This window comes from Alosa sapidissima, chromosome 1, assembly GCF_018492685.1.
Source record: "Alosa sapidissima isolate fAloSap1 chromosome 1, fAloSap1.pri, whole genome shotgun sequence".
Classification (NCBI taxonomy): Eukaryota; Metazoa; Chordata; class Actinopteri; order Clupeiformes; family Clupeidae; genus Alosa; species Alosa sapidissima.
The window spans coordinates 34,066,691-34,082,661 of record NC_055957.1 but is presented as its reverse complement, the minus strand read 5'-3'; the positions used below and the strand labels follow the sequence as shown (position 1 = coordinate 34,082,661).

Genomic DNA, 15,971 nt, shown 5'->3' with positions numbered 1-15,971 from the left:
TCTCTCTCTCTCTCTCTCTCTCTCTCTCTCTCTCTCTCTCTCTCTCACTCACACACACACTGGGGAGCCCTCATGGCCCATGGTTCCAGACCCTCTCACACTAACTTCCGCACGGTTGGTGCATGTGCGGCGTGCCACTGGGATCTGAGACACCATGTGTTCAGGGAGGACTGGAGAGGAACGCCTCTCATGAATGTCGCGAGGCCCCAATGTGCCGTCTTAAAATAGGGCTAGTGTTGTTGGCATGCATGCAGTGATATGAAATATATGAGCTGGTCAAGCTGCATTTGTTGCAAGTCATGCCGTTATGTTTAACTTTGCTGAACCTTGTGACCTTTAGTTTGACTTTGTGTGTGTGTGTGTGTGTGTGTGTGTGTGTGTGCGCGTGTGCGTGTGTTAGTTGTGTGAACCTACATAACCAGCAGCACGTGTTGGTGATGTGTGCTGTGGCGTTCTACATGATGGAGAATTACCCTCTGGATGTGGGGTCAGAGTTCAACGCTGGCATCATCCAGGTGGGTGGGCGGGCTGTCTGTCACTCTCAGTTTCATGTTAACCTCATTTTAAGAAGCATGCATCATGAACAGAATGGACTGCTTCATTCAAAGTTATATTGCATTTCTATATGTAGAGAAATGCCTTCTGACCATGATTATTTGTTGCTTTGACATCTGTAGGTAACTCATTTTGTCTGTGAAAAGTACAAGTAACAAAGCTAAGCCAACTAACTTTTATTTGCTGTTTTTTTTTTTCACCGTCCTCCTTCTTTTCATGGAATGCTATTATGGATGCCTTCTATCCTCTCTCTCTCTCTCTCCCTCCCTTCCACTCTCTCGTCCTCCCCTCTAGTTGTGCGGGGTGATTCTGTCGGCCAGTGAGGAGGCCACGCCATCAGTCATCTACCACTGCGTGCTGCGGGGGCTGGAGCGGCTACTGCTGTCGGAGCAGCTGTCGCGCGTCGACGCAGAGACGCTGGTCAAGCTCAGTGTGGAGCGTGTCAACATGCCCAGCCCCCACCGCGCCATGGCCGCCCTGGGCCTCATGCTCACCTGCATGTACACAGGTGACCCGGACGACGCAGGCAGGCTACGTTTCAGTCAGACTTCTCCTTACTAACAACTGACGCCACTAGATAGAATGCTAGCGAGCAGCTAGCAGAGTAGCTAACACTGTAACGGCAATACTGATCTGGTAGCAGGTTGGTCTGCTATGGCTAATACAACGGGCTGTTTTGGTACCAGTTGAGCAGCATTGCTTCTGTTAAATATACTCAGTTGCATTACACTTAGCTAGAGTTACTTAGTAACACCAAGGTATTTTGAATCACAGTATATCAAATGTTAATTACCATCTAGTTGCTAACTTTGCCTGATATGTCATAGTTAGCAGCTAGGTAGTAAGTTAACGTTGCTCCTTTTTTTGTAATAAAGCCATTCCTAGCTGTGTATTGACTGTCGGATATTTTGGTTAATTTCCAGGAAAGGAGAAAGTCAACCCTGGTCACCCTGGGGATGCCGACCCAACTGCCACAGACAGTGAGACGGTCATTGTTGCTATGGAGCGTGTCTCTGTGCTCTTTGACAGGTGACTGCTCCCAGGAAACATTTCCTTACTCAGATAGTCTTTATGAAACAAAGACCCACTGTTAAGCATATAAAGTCTCACTTAACAGAAGTTATACACAGTGTAATATATCTATAGCCTACTAAGCCATTTAACAACCTAATGGCCCACGCTAGTAAAAGTAAATAGACAACAAACGAAGCTTGCTTAGCTGCTGCTGTGGTGTTTTGTCAGGATCCGTAAGGGCTTCCCTTGTGAAGCTCGCGTGGTATCGCGGATTCTGCCTCAGTTCCTGGACGACTTCTTCCCTCCTCAGGATGTCATGAACAAGGTCATCGGAGAGTTCCTGTCCAATCAGCAGCCTTACCCCCAATTCATGGCAACAGTGGTCTATAAGGTGATCGTCACTTTCATTGATTTTCACAGTAGCATTCGTACTTTTATACTTTTAAACATCATCATGTTGTTGATGTGTAGTTAATGTCATTTAATTATCTAATTATTATATGCTGGTAATTATATTATGATTATGATTTTATTATAATTATATGATGTACTCTGTAGGCTTAGCCAAATGGTCTTATTTTTAACGCTACGCGAACAGAGCACTTCAGTTGTGGGCTCAGTGTAGCCTTTCTGGAAGGTTTTGGTTTGGTAGTGATTGCGGACTCAGTGTAGCCTTTCTGGAAGGTTTTGGTTTGGTAGTGATTGTGGAGCAGACGGCCTGGCCTGCCCAAGACGGACTCTTCTTGGCGCTTAGCTGAGGGTCAGCTTAATGAAATGTGCTGTTTGACCCCCTTCCTCCCTGGCTCTTGCTCCAGGTGTTCCAGACGCTGCATGCCACCGGCCAGTCGTCCATGGTGCGCGACTGGGTGCTGCTGTCCCTCTCCAACTTCACCCAGCGCACGCCTGTGGCCATGGCCATGTGGAGTCTGACCTGCTTCTTCGTCAGCGCCTCCACTAGCCAGTGGATCTCCGCTCTGTATCCTTACCCTGATGGCGCACCTTTAGGCCTGATTCATAGTCTACGCAAGCTACGCCAACACACCCAGCTAAGGATTTGGCGCGTACTTGTGTAGCAAAATGTGTTGTCCAATGTTTTTTATGCAACGTAAACACACTTGCCATGTCATGCATTTGCGATGGGGGCACATCGCTCGCGTAACTGACGTAGACTATGAGAAAAAACTTTGAAATGTGCGCAAGCCTTGCATTGTCAACTGTGTCTGCGTTCCTTGCATAGAGAACCAGCTCTTTGACGCACATGCGTATGCACAAATATACATGCAATTCCGTCATGTAAATTTATAGTATATATACAGTATACATACATGAATAGGCATGTATCATTTTTATTGTCCTTGACTCATCATCGCAGCCTGCCTCACGTGGTCAGTCGCATGGGCAGGGCGGACACGGTGGACGTCAGCCTCTTCTGCCTGGTGGCCATGGACTTCTACCGGCACCAGATTGACGAGGAGCTGGACCGCCGCGCCTTCCAGTCCGTCTTCGAGATGGTGGCCGTGCCGGGCAGTCCGTACCACCAGCTGCTGTGCTGCCTCCAGAGCATCCACCAGGACACTCCGCTGTGAACAAGCCAGTCAGCCTCACTAGTTCACACTGTGACACCTCGTTATGTCACAGTTTGTCAGTGTGTCCTCAAGTCACCACAACACCTCCATGTAACGCCCTGTTATCCTCAATGCACTGGGAGGCCTTTTTGTCCAGAGGCCCATCTATGGTTATAGTACCAAGGATCATCACCAAGACCACAGCCCCTCAAAAGAGTTCTAGAATCACTGTGAGGTAGCCTTCCCACAATGCACAGGGACTCCTTGCAGAGTGATTGATATCTCTAGAGCAAACCAAGAGTCGTACTAAAGTCCCTCTGGAAATCTGAAACCATTATACGACCATCCCCACGTAGAGTATGCAATCATGTTTAATCGTGGGCGCTTTCTTTGCATGAAAACACAAGAGTGTGGTAAATTGACACTGTCAGATGAACGCCTCCTGAAAGTGGATCTGTGTCCAAGCAACAGGGTCTGACTTGACACCTCCACCTCCTGCCCGCCAGACAGCCAGCAGCTTTTGGCAGAGGTTCGTTAAACAACCATTCAACTGACAAAGGCCTCCCCAAGAAGTGGTCTTCATCTCAATCCCAGGTCTTTTCCACTCCTCCATAACTCACCCTGTTTGTCTCCATGGTCTAGGTGGGGGGGCTAACTTTAACAACCGGGCTTTCACTTACCCACTCCTTCTCTCTGCCATCACCCCTCCCCTTTTCTGTCTGTCTGAAAAAAAAAAAAAAATAACATTCCTTGATTATTATGACTATTGTTATTATTTTGCACGAATGTTGCATTGCTCTGTGGATCTGTCCTCCAGCACTTGAACACTGAACAGAATATATTATAACTTAATTTGTATCTATATCCTCTCCTGAAGGAAATATGCTTGAGCCATGGCGTTATTACAAAAAAAAAATCATTAAATAAGACTGAGGATGTAGTATATTTAAAAGTAAGATGTGGTCAATACTTCTATTTTTGGTGCCGTTTTTGTTACAGTCTTCAGGAGTGATCTAAAGGGGCCTTTTTTCCAAAGGGGTTGAAATCTCAGTGTCTTGTGTGTGTGTGTGTGTGACTCTCATCTGGTTCCTTTTTTAATTATTATTTTGGTCACTCGTCAATACTGCACTGCTCTTGATGGAGTGGGAAATGGAAAATAATTGTGAAAGGTTTGGTAATGTGAAAGGTAGAAAGTTTGGTAAAAGCCATAATAACCATACTTTTGTTTCTCTATTGATTGTATTGTCATGGTGGACAACATTATTCTTTGTTGTTAAGCATGCTGCAACAAGTTGTTTGTCCATTAAGGCAACAGCCTTGCGTAGTGTGACTGTTTTTAATCTCAGGACACGAGATGTGATTATTGATCCCCATAATGACTAGAAGTTCTATTTTAATGGAGGGTGTATCTATATTGTGTAATATGTATGAAAGAAGACAAAAAAATACAGAAATCTGAAAGGATGTGTGTTTAATCAAGAAAAATGGGCGATCCAGACGTCCCATTGCCACTGTTTGTCGAGCACACAGAATCGTTGACGCTAACCTCTGAATGCCCACTTTGTTTTTTTGTTTTTTTAAATAGGCCTGTGTCTCGTTACGTATGCTTTGTTGATTCATTTGACAACAAAATTCTCTTAATGAGAAACTGTCTGAGCACTACTGAACTGTAATAAAATAAAATCAACAATAAATTACATTTTATAATCTTATGTTTTAATGCTCAATTGAAGGAGGTGTATTGTGAGCACTGTAAGTATATAAAGCCTTAGTCAGCAATCTGATCATGTATATATTCACTAGTGGCATGCTCCTGATAATTGCAAAACTCTTTCAATACCGAAGTAGTGACTGGGAAAAGTCATGATTTGGTACCAATGCAGTCAGCTCTAAACCATAGACTGGATGATGCCTTGAGCAAGCGTTGACAAATCGCAGGTGTATGCGGGCAGAGGTTATTGGCAAGGTTGGTCCATAGCAGCAAGCCTCCTGCAGCAATTCACACTTTGTATGTTAGCATTTCAGTGTTTACAGAACTTGAGGAAAGATTTCTGTCTCTCTTTCTCACACTTTGAAATAAGTATTGAACATGTGAACAGTGATCATATTAGTATGTCAGAAGCTTCAAATTGACACTTGATATCTGTGTAAAATGTATCATATCCTCTCGCAGGAAGGTTTAACACTCACAGCTAACTGTTTCGGTCAACGTACCTTTCCAAATGATGTATTTACACAATAAAACAGTGATGACAGCATTGTTTTGTAACTGTTTCCAAACCCTGTTTCATTTATCAAGAAAACAACATGGCAGGTCAAATTACAAATGTCGAAATAATGTTAAATGTTTGGATTTCATGAAATTCGAAATGACATGGGGGAACCAAGAAAACATGGTTGATGTGGGGCATTTTTTTATCATCTGTTCTTGCATGGCTACTGAGTGGGGTCCTTGGCCGCCTCTTATTTTTAAAAACAGGGCCTGGACCTTCTGTTGCCCATAATACGCTTTCTGCAGAAAGCAACGAGCAAGGGACACACTGAGGGGCTGGGGTGGAGTCCAGCACACAGTTTAGCACAGCAGAAGTAGAAGTGCTTGTGGTATTTTTTTTTTTTTATCCCTTTGTCTGCTGGTCTTTCTTTCTTTCTTTCTTTCTTTCTTTTAAAATAATTATTATAACAATTAGATTCATGCATATCCCTGGTCTTGCTAAAGGAAGAAAGGAAGTTGGCATTGACCTACTGACCCCAACTCTCTCCATCTGTCTGAATTAGGCGGGAGCAGATGCATCTATCTCCCACAGACGACAGGGCTTAAGGCACACTGGGAGTTCATGATGGCGCAGACATGTTTTGCCTCTTAACTGTCTGTTTGGGGTCTGTTAACCCCGCTGTGTGAAGACACTAAACAGGATTATGAAAAAACTGCACCCAGATCAGTTAGAGAAATACATGGCCAGCTCCGGAGTGCTCCTAAGAACCGTCAATAGTTGAGTTGCTCTGCAAGCAAATGCATTAAGCAAATTATACAATCAGAAGATATGAGTGTAATTAATGACTTAGTTATGTAAAGTAAAACTTGATACATTTAAATGAATAAACGATTTTAAGTGTCATCTGTTTTATCTTTTTTATTGTTATAATTTATTTGTGATTTAACATGTGTTATTATTTTATATTAACTTTAGACTAATAGCTAATTAGTTTCACCATAAAATTACAACTTGTGATTACCACCATGTTGTAATGCCATATTTTATTAATGGGTCATTCTTCAATTAGGGGAACTTTTATGTCCCCAGGTTATAAATTCATGTTAGAAATACTATATTACAAAATAAATAGTTTAGTTATTTCAAATAATGTTTATTGCACCACCAAAAAAAGTAATACACTAAAATCTTTATGATTTATATTTTTAAAACTGTTTTTAACACCAATATTTGGCTACTTAGGCCTTGTCCCCAACCCAGACTTTCAAACTTTTCTGCTCTTAAAATGTGATTAAATGTTATCATTTCATTAAAAAATCACAACATATGTTTAAATAATAACTTAAAAATGCATTTTATGCATTATTTTGGTTCACATCTATACAATTTGTGAATATTTTTAACAATTTAGTATTGTCCCCCAACAATACCGTCATTACCGCGACAGTCTATGATTACTACTAGGATTTTTTTTTTTAAGACTCGTTTGTGCTGTAACCATGGAAATGAATAGTGACAGGGAAGGAAGCACATGTCAGCCATGAGAGAAGAGTGATATCTGATGTCTGAAAAAGTAAGTAATTTATAATCATGTGTTCCTTCTGATCATGGAGTAGACTTATTCAGCGTCATTACCATAAATGCTGTTGCAGCAATATTTTTATGAAAAAAATGAAATATTCACATTATTTATGTGTAGCCTATTTAAAGTTCATGTTGTACTAGCTGATGAATGATGTTAGCAAATCCATGACCTAGCATCTTTTATCCTGAAATAAGATGAAAAATGTCATTACCGCAACCGTCATTACCAACACAAAACTTGTCGTGATGGTGATGGCGGTAATGACAAGTTTTCTGTTTCACCATCTATATTTTATCATCTGTTTAAAAATTAAGCTAAAGAAGCCTAATGGTGTGATGTTGCAATGAAACTCAAGTGAGATACCTTACTTCCTAATCCTAATTTACCCTATTTTTTTTTCAAACAGCATGACTCCCAAGACATTAGCAGAAAGGTCTTGAGAATACAGGGAGTATAGGAAGACCTCTTTTTTCTGTCAGTCAAGGAACAATAATAAATGCTAGGCCTACAAATATTTTATGCAAATATTTAACCTTATACTGACTTAACCTTAACTTTTACAGATGTCCACTCTAGCACGCATTTAACATTGGAAGTATACCTATAATTGTCAATTACCAATTGCCATGAAACATTTATTTGTATCTTCCTAGGGATGCAGATTAGACAACAAAAATAAAAAAAACCCATAAATAATCCATATTTCAAGGAGGTTTCATTTTAGGCCTGAAATATGCATTGTTAAACCATGCCATCTTTTTCCTACCTGTAATAATCTCAATATACCGTAGTTATGGTCTGTATTTTCATATTTTCTGCTGTTTTATGCCATTGTTTCATGTGATCCTCTAGAATTTTTTTAGAGATTTCTGGTTTAGTTTTGTCCCTATTTTTGTCTATTCAAACATTACCATTTTTTTCATTGCTTGTCATTACCAAAACACTATGTCATTACCAGAACAGCATGTCATTACCGCCACGTTACTTAATTTACAGTAAAAATACTTTAAAAATAGCTTTATCGTCAATATTGAGCTGCTACATGAAAAGCTTAATGAAATACTTATCCACATATTCAAAGAAAAAAATATCTAAAACTACTTTTCCAGAAATTAAACAAAAGTGTACTTTGTTGAACACAGAAAATCACATTTTGATGGTGAGAATATCAAAATAGGCTATATGTAATTTGCTGAATGTGAACATTTTGAATTTATACTTATTGTTGATGATTAACAATGTTTACAACATGAATGAGTTTAAATTATCTCCTTGTTAGATCATTTTATTTAATTTTCAAGTTTTTGATGTTGTGATGGGAATGACATTTTGTAATGCCAGTTGGCAAATAAATATAAATTATTTTAAATATATTTAAACTCGGTTGTGGCCAGCATTATACCTTCATATTAAAGTATGTAAGCATTGTCTTGGCATAATTTAAACCCATTTTTTCCTGATTTTATAATTTAAAATTTGAGATGGCAAAATTGCCCCCAACTGAAGAATCACCCTAATAAGCCTATATTGTTTTTGGCTAGATAAGCTTTGTGTTTTGGGAACGCAACACTAATCCGCTCAGCTGATTAGGGTGTTAGTCTTGGCAGATGACGCTGAACTTTAGGGCATGTCCAAAAGAAGCGATTGTCAAACAGGCTCTGTTAAAGAGGAAAGTGTCAACAACATTTGGGGATGACTCTGTGACGGCTTCATTTTAGTTATAGCTTCATATTCACTCTGGAGGGACACGCAAGGACAGTATAGGCCTACTAAATTAAGAAATCAAGGATTCAAAATCAGGATTTGCCTATTTGTTTTAGCCTAAATATAAATGTCCATCGCTGCAAATGTGACCAATTGTAGCCTATATGATCATTTCAATTTAGGATGAAATGGAGGTGGAGTCAAAGTGTCCCATGTTTTTATTTTATTTTTTTTAGTTGGCATAAATGTTACATCCTTGAACTACTCTTTCTCACGGAAAACACAAATCATAGGGAGAAAATGCAACAATGTTTATTGATTTCCTTGTGACTTAAGCACTGCCCCGCACACGCGCGCACGCACGCACACGCGTACTATCCCAGGACGGGCTCCTTAGCTTTCTTTTGTTTAGCTAAGATAGCGGCTATCCATAAGGAGATGTGAGGAGTTGCGATCCTGCACCAGGGAGCATCCGGTAAGGCTGATGTGTCACAAAACTCTGTATCTGAGTTATTCTGCATTTTGAATACGTTGACAAACTATACATTGTTTGATGTTAAAGATTATGTCTCTCGAAAAGGGATCCCTACGGAATGTCTTGGATAAAACGCTATGGGTTAAGTTTCAGTCACTTAACTGCTATGTTGGCTAGCTTTTGCGATCGAAGCCTTATGTCTATAAACATGAATTTGGTTATATGTCGTGCTGCAACTCTGGTCGTTGTAGTTAATCGCATTTAACATAATCCATTGTAAGCTTTTTCACCCGAAAACCAACCCATGGTGTTAATATCTACTGCATGCTAGTGTTCGGTCTATCCCATTAGCAGCTATGACAACTGCAACAATACCGTTACTCGCTGGCCAGCTGTTTGGCAGGGTCGAAAAACAAAAGCCTAACAGGTGAAAATGTGAGGAGTATCAAGGACCTATATTTGCAGTCTTTCCTCTGTCTGTATTTTGCTTTGCAGACACGAGACATGTAAAGTTATGAATGCTTTTGTAAAGTACGTGCAACACCTGTGGAATATCATACGACTTTACTTCAATTCTCAGACTAACTTGGTCATTAGTTGAGGGGGTTGACCACTAGGAGTGACAACAATATGCACCAATAGGACAAGCAAAAAGTTAGTTGACATTTGGATGTCATGGTTACACAGGTTGACGCGTACACATTCCTACAATGGGGAAAATGAAGGCGGGATAGGAATGTCAAGCAGGAGTGGATGAATTTTCTTTGCACGAATTTCAACTAACGCATTTGAGAGGAAAAGTTTCCAAATTCGCATGAGATAAAGTTTCTACTTAACTCGTGCAATAGATACACAATGTTTGGACAATCAAATCCTAAAAGGGAGCCAGTCAGACATCACTCAGCTTCCATCTGATGTAGCTATTGTTTGCTAGATAGAGCTAATGTGGAAATTAATGTATTTCGCCAAAGAACTTTAATGAAATCAACCTTGCCCAGTTTGTGAACAAAAAAGAAAGAAAGTTACTAACCTAATAGCTAGTTACTGGTTTACATAAAGAAAACGTGTTTTGCATAATTGATGTTGAAGTTCTCAGACTGTATGCTCAAATTTGACCTGTGAGTCAGTTCTACTGCTAGTAAGCTTCCATCTGCATCCGGTATTCAATCACCGACCTTTAATCAATGTTTATGTTTTGTTTTGGTTCAGATTTTTTTATTAGCTTTAGGCTACCTTTTATCCACGTAAAATCATTTGATTATCCTAACCGACCGGTAAAGCGCTGCTAGCGTTCGTTATCAGTCATAATATTACATTAAATATGAAAATAATGTAGATGTTACTTCTGCCTTTTGTCAAATTGATGTTATTTTTAAGTTATTTTCTGTCATTCCTGTTTTCGCTGTACTACTGCGTCCCCAATTATGCCCCCCTCCCCTCTCTTTCTACCAAAGGTGCCCTGTGAAACTGAGTTGACACCAGCATGCTTGTGCCGTAGTGGGGCAGCGTTGGCACAGAGGGCGATGGTATCGACCAGGCGTTACATTTAGTTCCTCTGCTCCGCATTTGTGAAGCTCTCGTCAGTGGAGTGAAAAAAAGAGAGAAGAAAGGGGGCAAAAAGAGACCATGTTCAGGCAACAGGATATGGGGAAACGGCGCGGGGCGAGCTCTCAGCCTGTTACACGAGTGCGTGGGGTGGAGGTGGCGCGAGGCCGCACGGGCTATGGCTTCACACTGTCGGGCCAGTCACCTTGTGTGCTCAACTGCGTCCTGAAAGGCAGCCCTGCAGACTATATGGGCTTGCGTGCTGGAGACCAAATCCTCAGTGTCAATGACATCAACGTTTCTAAGGCCTCACATGAGGACGTGGTGAAGCTCATTGGCCGGTGCACTGGAGTCCTGCACCTGGTAGTGGCAGAGACCCACCAGCGCCACCACCACCACCATCACAATCACTCTCATGCACATCACCCTCACTATCACCACCAGCATGTTGACTCTTGCTCCAGTGACGAGGAGCTTGCTTACCAAGACCCCAGGGGTGCTTGGACCACACGGCCTAAGGTGGACTCGAAGACTCTGGGGATCAACCGGGCGGAGCGCGTGGTGGCGGAGATGCAGTCAGGGGGCATTTTCAGCATGATCTTCGAGGGCGCCTGCTCGAGCCACTCGTCCAGCAGCTCGGAGAGAGCGGCAGCCGTTTCGTCCTCGGCCGCCAAGCCCAAAGGCAAACCCCGTCACCCTCTGTCCGAGTCGGACGCCTTCCCCTACCCCAGTACCCGCAGGCACCGCAGCCAGCCGGACTTGCTGTCTGAGGATGAGCTGGCCAAGGTGCTGCAGGCCGACGACTCTGTCTTCCTGGACGTGTTCGAGGTGGAGCCGCCAGCCCCCGCGATCCTTCCCGACTCACCCGCCGGTGGTGGGGACGGAGACGGCATCCTGAACGTGGGCATGGTGGTGGGCTACCTGGGCTCCATCGAGCTGGCGTCGGCCGGCGGCAGCCTGGAGAGTGACAGCCTGCAGGCTATCCGCGGCTGCATGCGGCGCCTGCGCGCCGAGCAGAAGGTGCACTCGCTGGTGCTGCTGCAGGTCATGCTGGACTGTGTGCGCCTGCGCAGCGAGCGTGGCCACGTGCTGGCCACCTACCCGGCCGAGAAGCTGGCCTTCAGCGCCGTGTGCCCTGACGACCGGCGCTTCTTCGGCCTGGTCACCATGCAGGCCACGGAGGAGTATCGACGGCGCGAGGAGGCGGACGAGGCCGAGCTGCGCACCTCCTGCCACGTGTTCCTGGTGGACCCCGAGCTGTGCCACCACAAGGTCCACCAGAGCGTCGCCCGGCGCTTTGGCTTCGACTGCACGCCCGACCCGGACACGGGCGGCTGCCTGGAGTTTCCCCCCACCTCCCAGCCTTTGCTTCAGTTTGTGTCGGTGCTCTACCGCGACATGGGCGAGTCCATCGAGGGCGTGCGCGCGCGGGCCTTCCTGGACAACGGCGCCGGTGGGGCTGCGGCCGCCGCTAATGCGGCCGCTGCTGCCGCCGCCGCGGCGGGCGACATGGACGCGCAGCAGAACAACAGCACCAGCAGCAACAGCGACAGCGGCATCGGCAACTTCCTGCCCGAGGAGAAGAGCAACCGTGTGCTGCTGGTGGACCTGGGGGGCAACGCCCCTGGCCGACACGCCCCCTCCGGGCCCTGGGAGTTCCCCCAGCCAGCACGCGGCCCTCCCCCGCCCCCGCCCCCCGCCGCTCACAGGAACGGCTACCGGCACGAGCCCCTGTCAGACCTCGCTGACGCGCCGCCCCTCTCCACCAGACACCTCAGCGTCTCGTCCAGGATGGAGCTCCAGGGCCATCCCTCCCGCTCGCACTACTCCAAGAAAGCAGCGGCCGGAGCAGCAGGGGCTGCAGCGGCAGGAGCAGCAGGAACAGCAGGAGGAGGAGGAGGAGGAGGAGGAGGAGGTGGTGGTGGGAGCGGTGGTGGTTCTGGGGCATCGGGGAGCCAGCGCTGGCTGCCGGTGCACGTCCTGCGGGACTGGAGACAGCAGCACGGTCACAGCAGCGACCAGGAGTCGTACGCCGAGTCCACCGACGGCTGGTCCAGCGCCAACTGCAGCACTCTGCCGCCTCCCATGAACAAGATTCCGGCCGACCGCTACCGGGCGCCCGGGGAGATAGTGGCCGCCGCCACCGCGCAGCCCCACCGGCTGACCACGCAGAAGGACGAGTGGGCCAAGAAGCTGTTCGGCACAGACAAGGGGCTCCGCGAACACCAGAACGGAGCCAGGGGCAAAGACGGAGCGGAGAAGAAGGTAAGAAAGCCGGCCTGCTGTCTGTTTGACTTTCTTTTCACATCTGAGTGCTTGAGAGCAGAAGGAAGCTTAGGCTCAGTGCACAGAAATATTCCCACTGCATGAGGATGGTGTAGTTTCTGAAGTCCTACAAGCTCAGTTGTGAAATGTGTGGATGTGATTTCTTCTACTAATGGAGTTTGTAACTGAGACAAATGTAAAGGTGTAGGATGCCATTTTCATGCCCATGTATTTATACATAGCGAGTAAGGCGTAAATGGTTAAACTAAACTCCGTTTCTTAGTTAATTCTGAAGCAGTGAAAAACAGATCTGCAGTGGGCTGCTGGAGAGCCCTTGGAGGGGACATGCTAAAACTGACTCACAGATGAGAAGATTCAAACTCAGGGTAGGCTCCTTATCGCACCGCAGCAGTGAAAAATTATCAAGACAAAATGGCTGCTACAGGTGTTCGGAAAAAAACACTTTTCTACTCTGGTCATTTTCTGCTTGTAGACCTGTTGAAGGTTTTTTTTTTCCTTTTTTTGTATTTTTTTTTTTTAGATCAGATTAACCTTAATTAAGTTTATTTGTCCTGTTCCCTCCACTGATATCATTCAGCACCCAAATGTCATATCGCAGCCTGTTGTGGACTGAAGTCAGTGACATGCAGTGAATTAGAGCCCCTCAGACAGAGCAGAGGCAGTGGGGACGGGAGCAGCCCGGGTGCTGGCAGGGTTGATCAGGACGGGAGCAGCCCGGGTGCTGGCAGGGTTGATCAGGACGGGAGCAGCCCGGGTGCTGGCAGGGTTGATCAGGACGGGAGCAGCCCGGGTGCTGGCAGGGTTGATCAGGACGGGAGAAGCCCGGGTGCTGGCAGGGTTGATCAGGACGGGAGCAAGGCTATGGCTAAATCTCCATGTCCCCCCTAAGGTCTCAGCCCTGAACCCTCAAAGACGTAACTGACATCTGTTGATAAGTGATTGAGTTTGAGAGACTGTAAGGGTTCAAAATGCTACTAACAGGAATGGGATGGCCATGTCATGACGCTGATTTGACAACATCAGAAATGTGCAAACAGGTTTATGACAGTTGTTTCTTTTTTTCCAAGCTTCCAGCCTCCGTTTGGGTAACCCTGTGTTTCACGTCACAATGCCACAAGTTGTTGGTAATTCCCTTGGGTAAAGTCTGCATAAATGGCAACTTATGGAAAAAGCACAGAAAGGGTGTGAGCAAGCCCTCACACACTTCACAATTTCACACTGGGACAGCCCTGAGCCCTCATGAACTTAGCAGGATCAGGCATCAAAGTGTGGATGTTTGTGAGGGAAGACATTGAGATGCAGCGAACCTGTCAGCTCTCCAGCCATAGTATGCATACACACATCCTCAGCTTAGAAACTTGCCTGGTGCTGAGAGGGGTGTTGATTTTTGGCTGCACACAGATCTGTGTTTGGACATTCACTCAAAAGTCCAAATATTGTTTCTGGTCTTTAACATAAAGCTTTGATGTGGTGCAAATGATTTTAACTGTTGCGCATTTCTCAAACTTCCTCCCAAAATAGCTTTTGCATGACTCATTGTGTGAAAAAACGTAATAGAGTTTATTATTGAATGATAAAAAAAGTGCTTGAACAATATTTAACTAGCTTATTTGAGGATGACCACCTCTTCAAAACCTCTTCAACAAGGGTATTTCCTGAGAGAAAATTAGGTAATAGGCTAAACACCAAAAGTGACTTGAACAGATACGATTGGTTACCTCTGCTACAACTCATCTGAAAGAATTCAGACCATAAGCTTCATTATGGCCACCTTTGTTGACTCTGGCCACCTTTGTTGTCCATTTTGTCTGACTGCGTAGGTTGATGTGCTTTGCCAATACTGTGGAGCCTTGAGCTTGTCGTCTGTATGTCAGGCTATGACTCCAGATGGACAGCCAGCGGTCCTCTGGGAGTGGTGTGTGTGGGTGTGTGTGTGTGTGTGTGTGTGTGTGTAGTTGTGGTGGTGTGTGTGTGTGTGTGTTTTGGGGGCGGGGGCGGTGGCGTAAGCTCAGCAAAATTAAGACACAATATGAGGAAGTTGGAGTCCGCAGGAAGACAAAAGCGCCACTGGAGGCAAAAACAATGTCATTCACAGGGCTGCCTGGTTTCCAGCTGAAATGTTATCATAGTAGTAGGCTACATGTCCACATTACACAGGGAGTACGTGGCAACGCAGCTCTGTGGTTTTGTCTGTCTCATCTGTCACTGGTCAAGAGAGAACGCACCATTCAGGGCACAGCAGCTGTAAAATGGATGTGTGTGTATGTGTGTGTCGGGGGCGTTAGAGTGGCCTCGATGTCCGTCTGCGGTCAAGGTGCCTGAGTACTCCCTGTCGCCATGGTCACCCTGTAAATGCCTCCTTGTATTAGCCTGAACTGTGTGTCTGCTCAGCCATGTCGGGCCTTTGTCAGCTGGTATATTGTTAGGTAAGGAATTGGAGACTCTTGATGTAGCCTACTTGGGGAGATATGCTGTGAGTATTTTGCAGGCTTTCTATTTGTTTGTTTTGTATCTGTAACTTGTTTTTGAAAAGTGTACTTTGACCTTTGCGAATGACCTTTGCGAATGAGTGGAGAGCCACCATGGGCCTTTGCCATGACTCTAAACTAAGCAGGAGACAATAACTGGGAAAGGACTGTTCTCCCACGTAAGGGAGTGAAGTGCACTTCACAAAGTAAGCACTAGGTGGCAATGTTTCCTCACATTGCAGTCTTGAGTGGTGAGAGTTTATTAGTTAGAAGAACATTCCCAGTGAAGAACTAATTAGCCCTATAGCTTTTATCTGCCAAGCCAGTAAATTATTTTCAGAAAAGGATGTGTAATATGATGACTTACAGGGTAGAAGAGCTGCTCAAAGGGCACACCCAAAACAATCTATATTTACACAGCAACCAGCCTGTTAAACAAACAAACACATATATAAACAGACAGACAGACAGACGGTCAGATAGATAGATGGACAGATAGATAGATGAACAGATAGATAGATAGATAGATAGATAGATAGATAGATACGTAGATAGAGGTTA

General features: G+C 44.9%; 2 protein-coding genes across 10 annotated transcripts in view; both read left to right on the top strand.

Annotated features, from left to right (window-relative positions):
- The window catches only part of htt (huntingtin), a 46,586-nt gene extending 41,194 nt beyond the window's left edge, over positions 1-5,392 (top strand). For 6 of the 7 annotated variants that reach the window (XM_042101337.1, XM_042101321.1, XM_042101347.1 and 3 more), the window contains 6 exons: positions 401-515; positions 850-1,081; positions 1,479-1,584; positions 1,798-1,960; positions 2,385-2,545; positions 2,942-5,392. In XM_042101337.1, the coding sequence (XP_041957271.1) occupies positions 401-515; positions 850-1,081; positions 1,479-1,584; positions 1,798-1,960; positions 2,385-2,545; positions 2,942-3,155 (991 nt within the window). In that variant the 3' untranslated portion in view covers positions 3,156-5,392. The remainder of the gene's footprint in view (positions 1-400; positions 516-849; positions 1,082-1,478; positions 1,585-1,797; positions 1,961-2,384; positions 2,546-2,941) is intronic. The other variant, XM_042101306.1, reaches the window with a different exon arrangement.
- A 3,623-nt stretch (positions 5,393-9,015) lies between these two features.
- The window catches only part of rgs12b (regulator of G protein signaling 12b), a 64,727-nt gene continuing 57,771 nt past the window's right edge, over positions 9,016-15,971 (top strand). For all 3 annotated transcript variants that reach the window (XM_042101370.1, XM_042101361.1, XM_042101374.1), the window contains exons 1-2: positions 9,016-9,111; positions 10,566-12,921. In XM_042101370.1, coding sequence (XP_041957304.1) covers positions 10,738-12,921 — 2,184 coding nt within the window. In that variant the 5' untranslated portion in view covers positions 9,016-9,111; positions 10,566-10,737. The remainder of the gene's footprint in view (positions 9,112-10,565; positions 12,922-15,971) is intronic.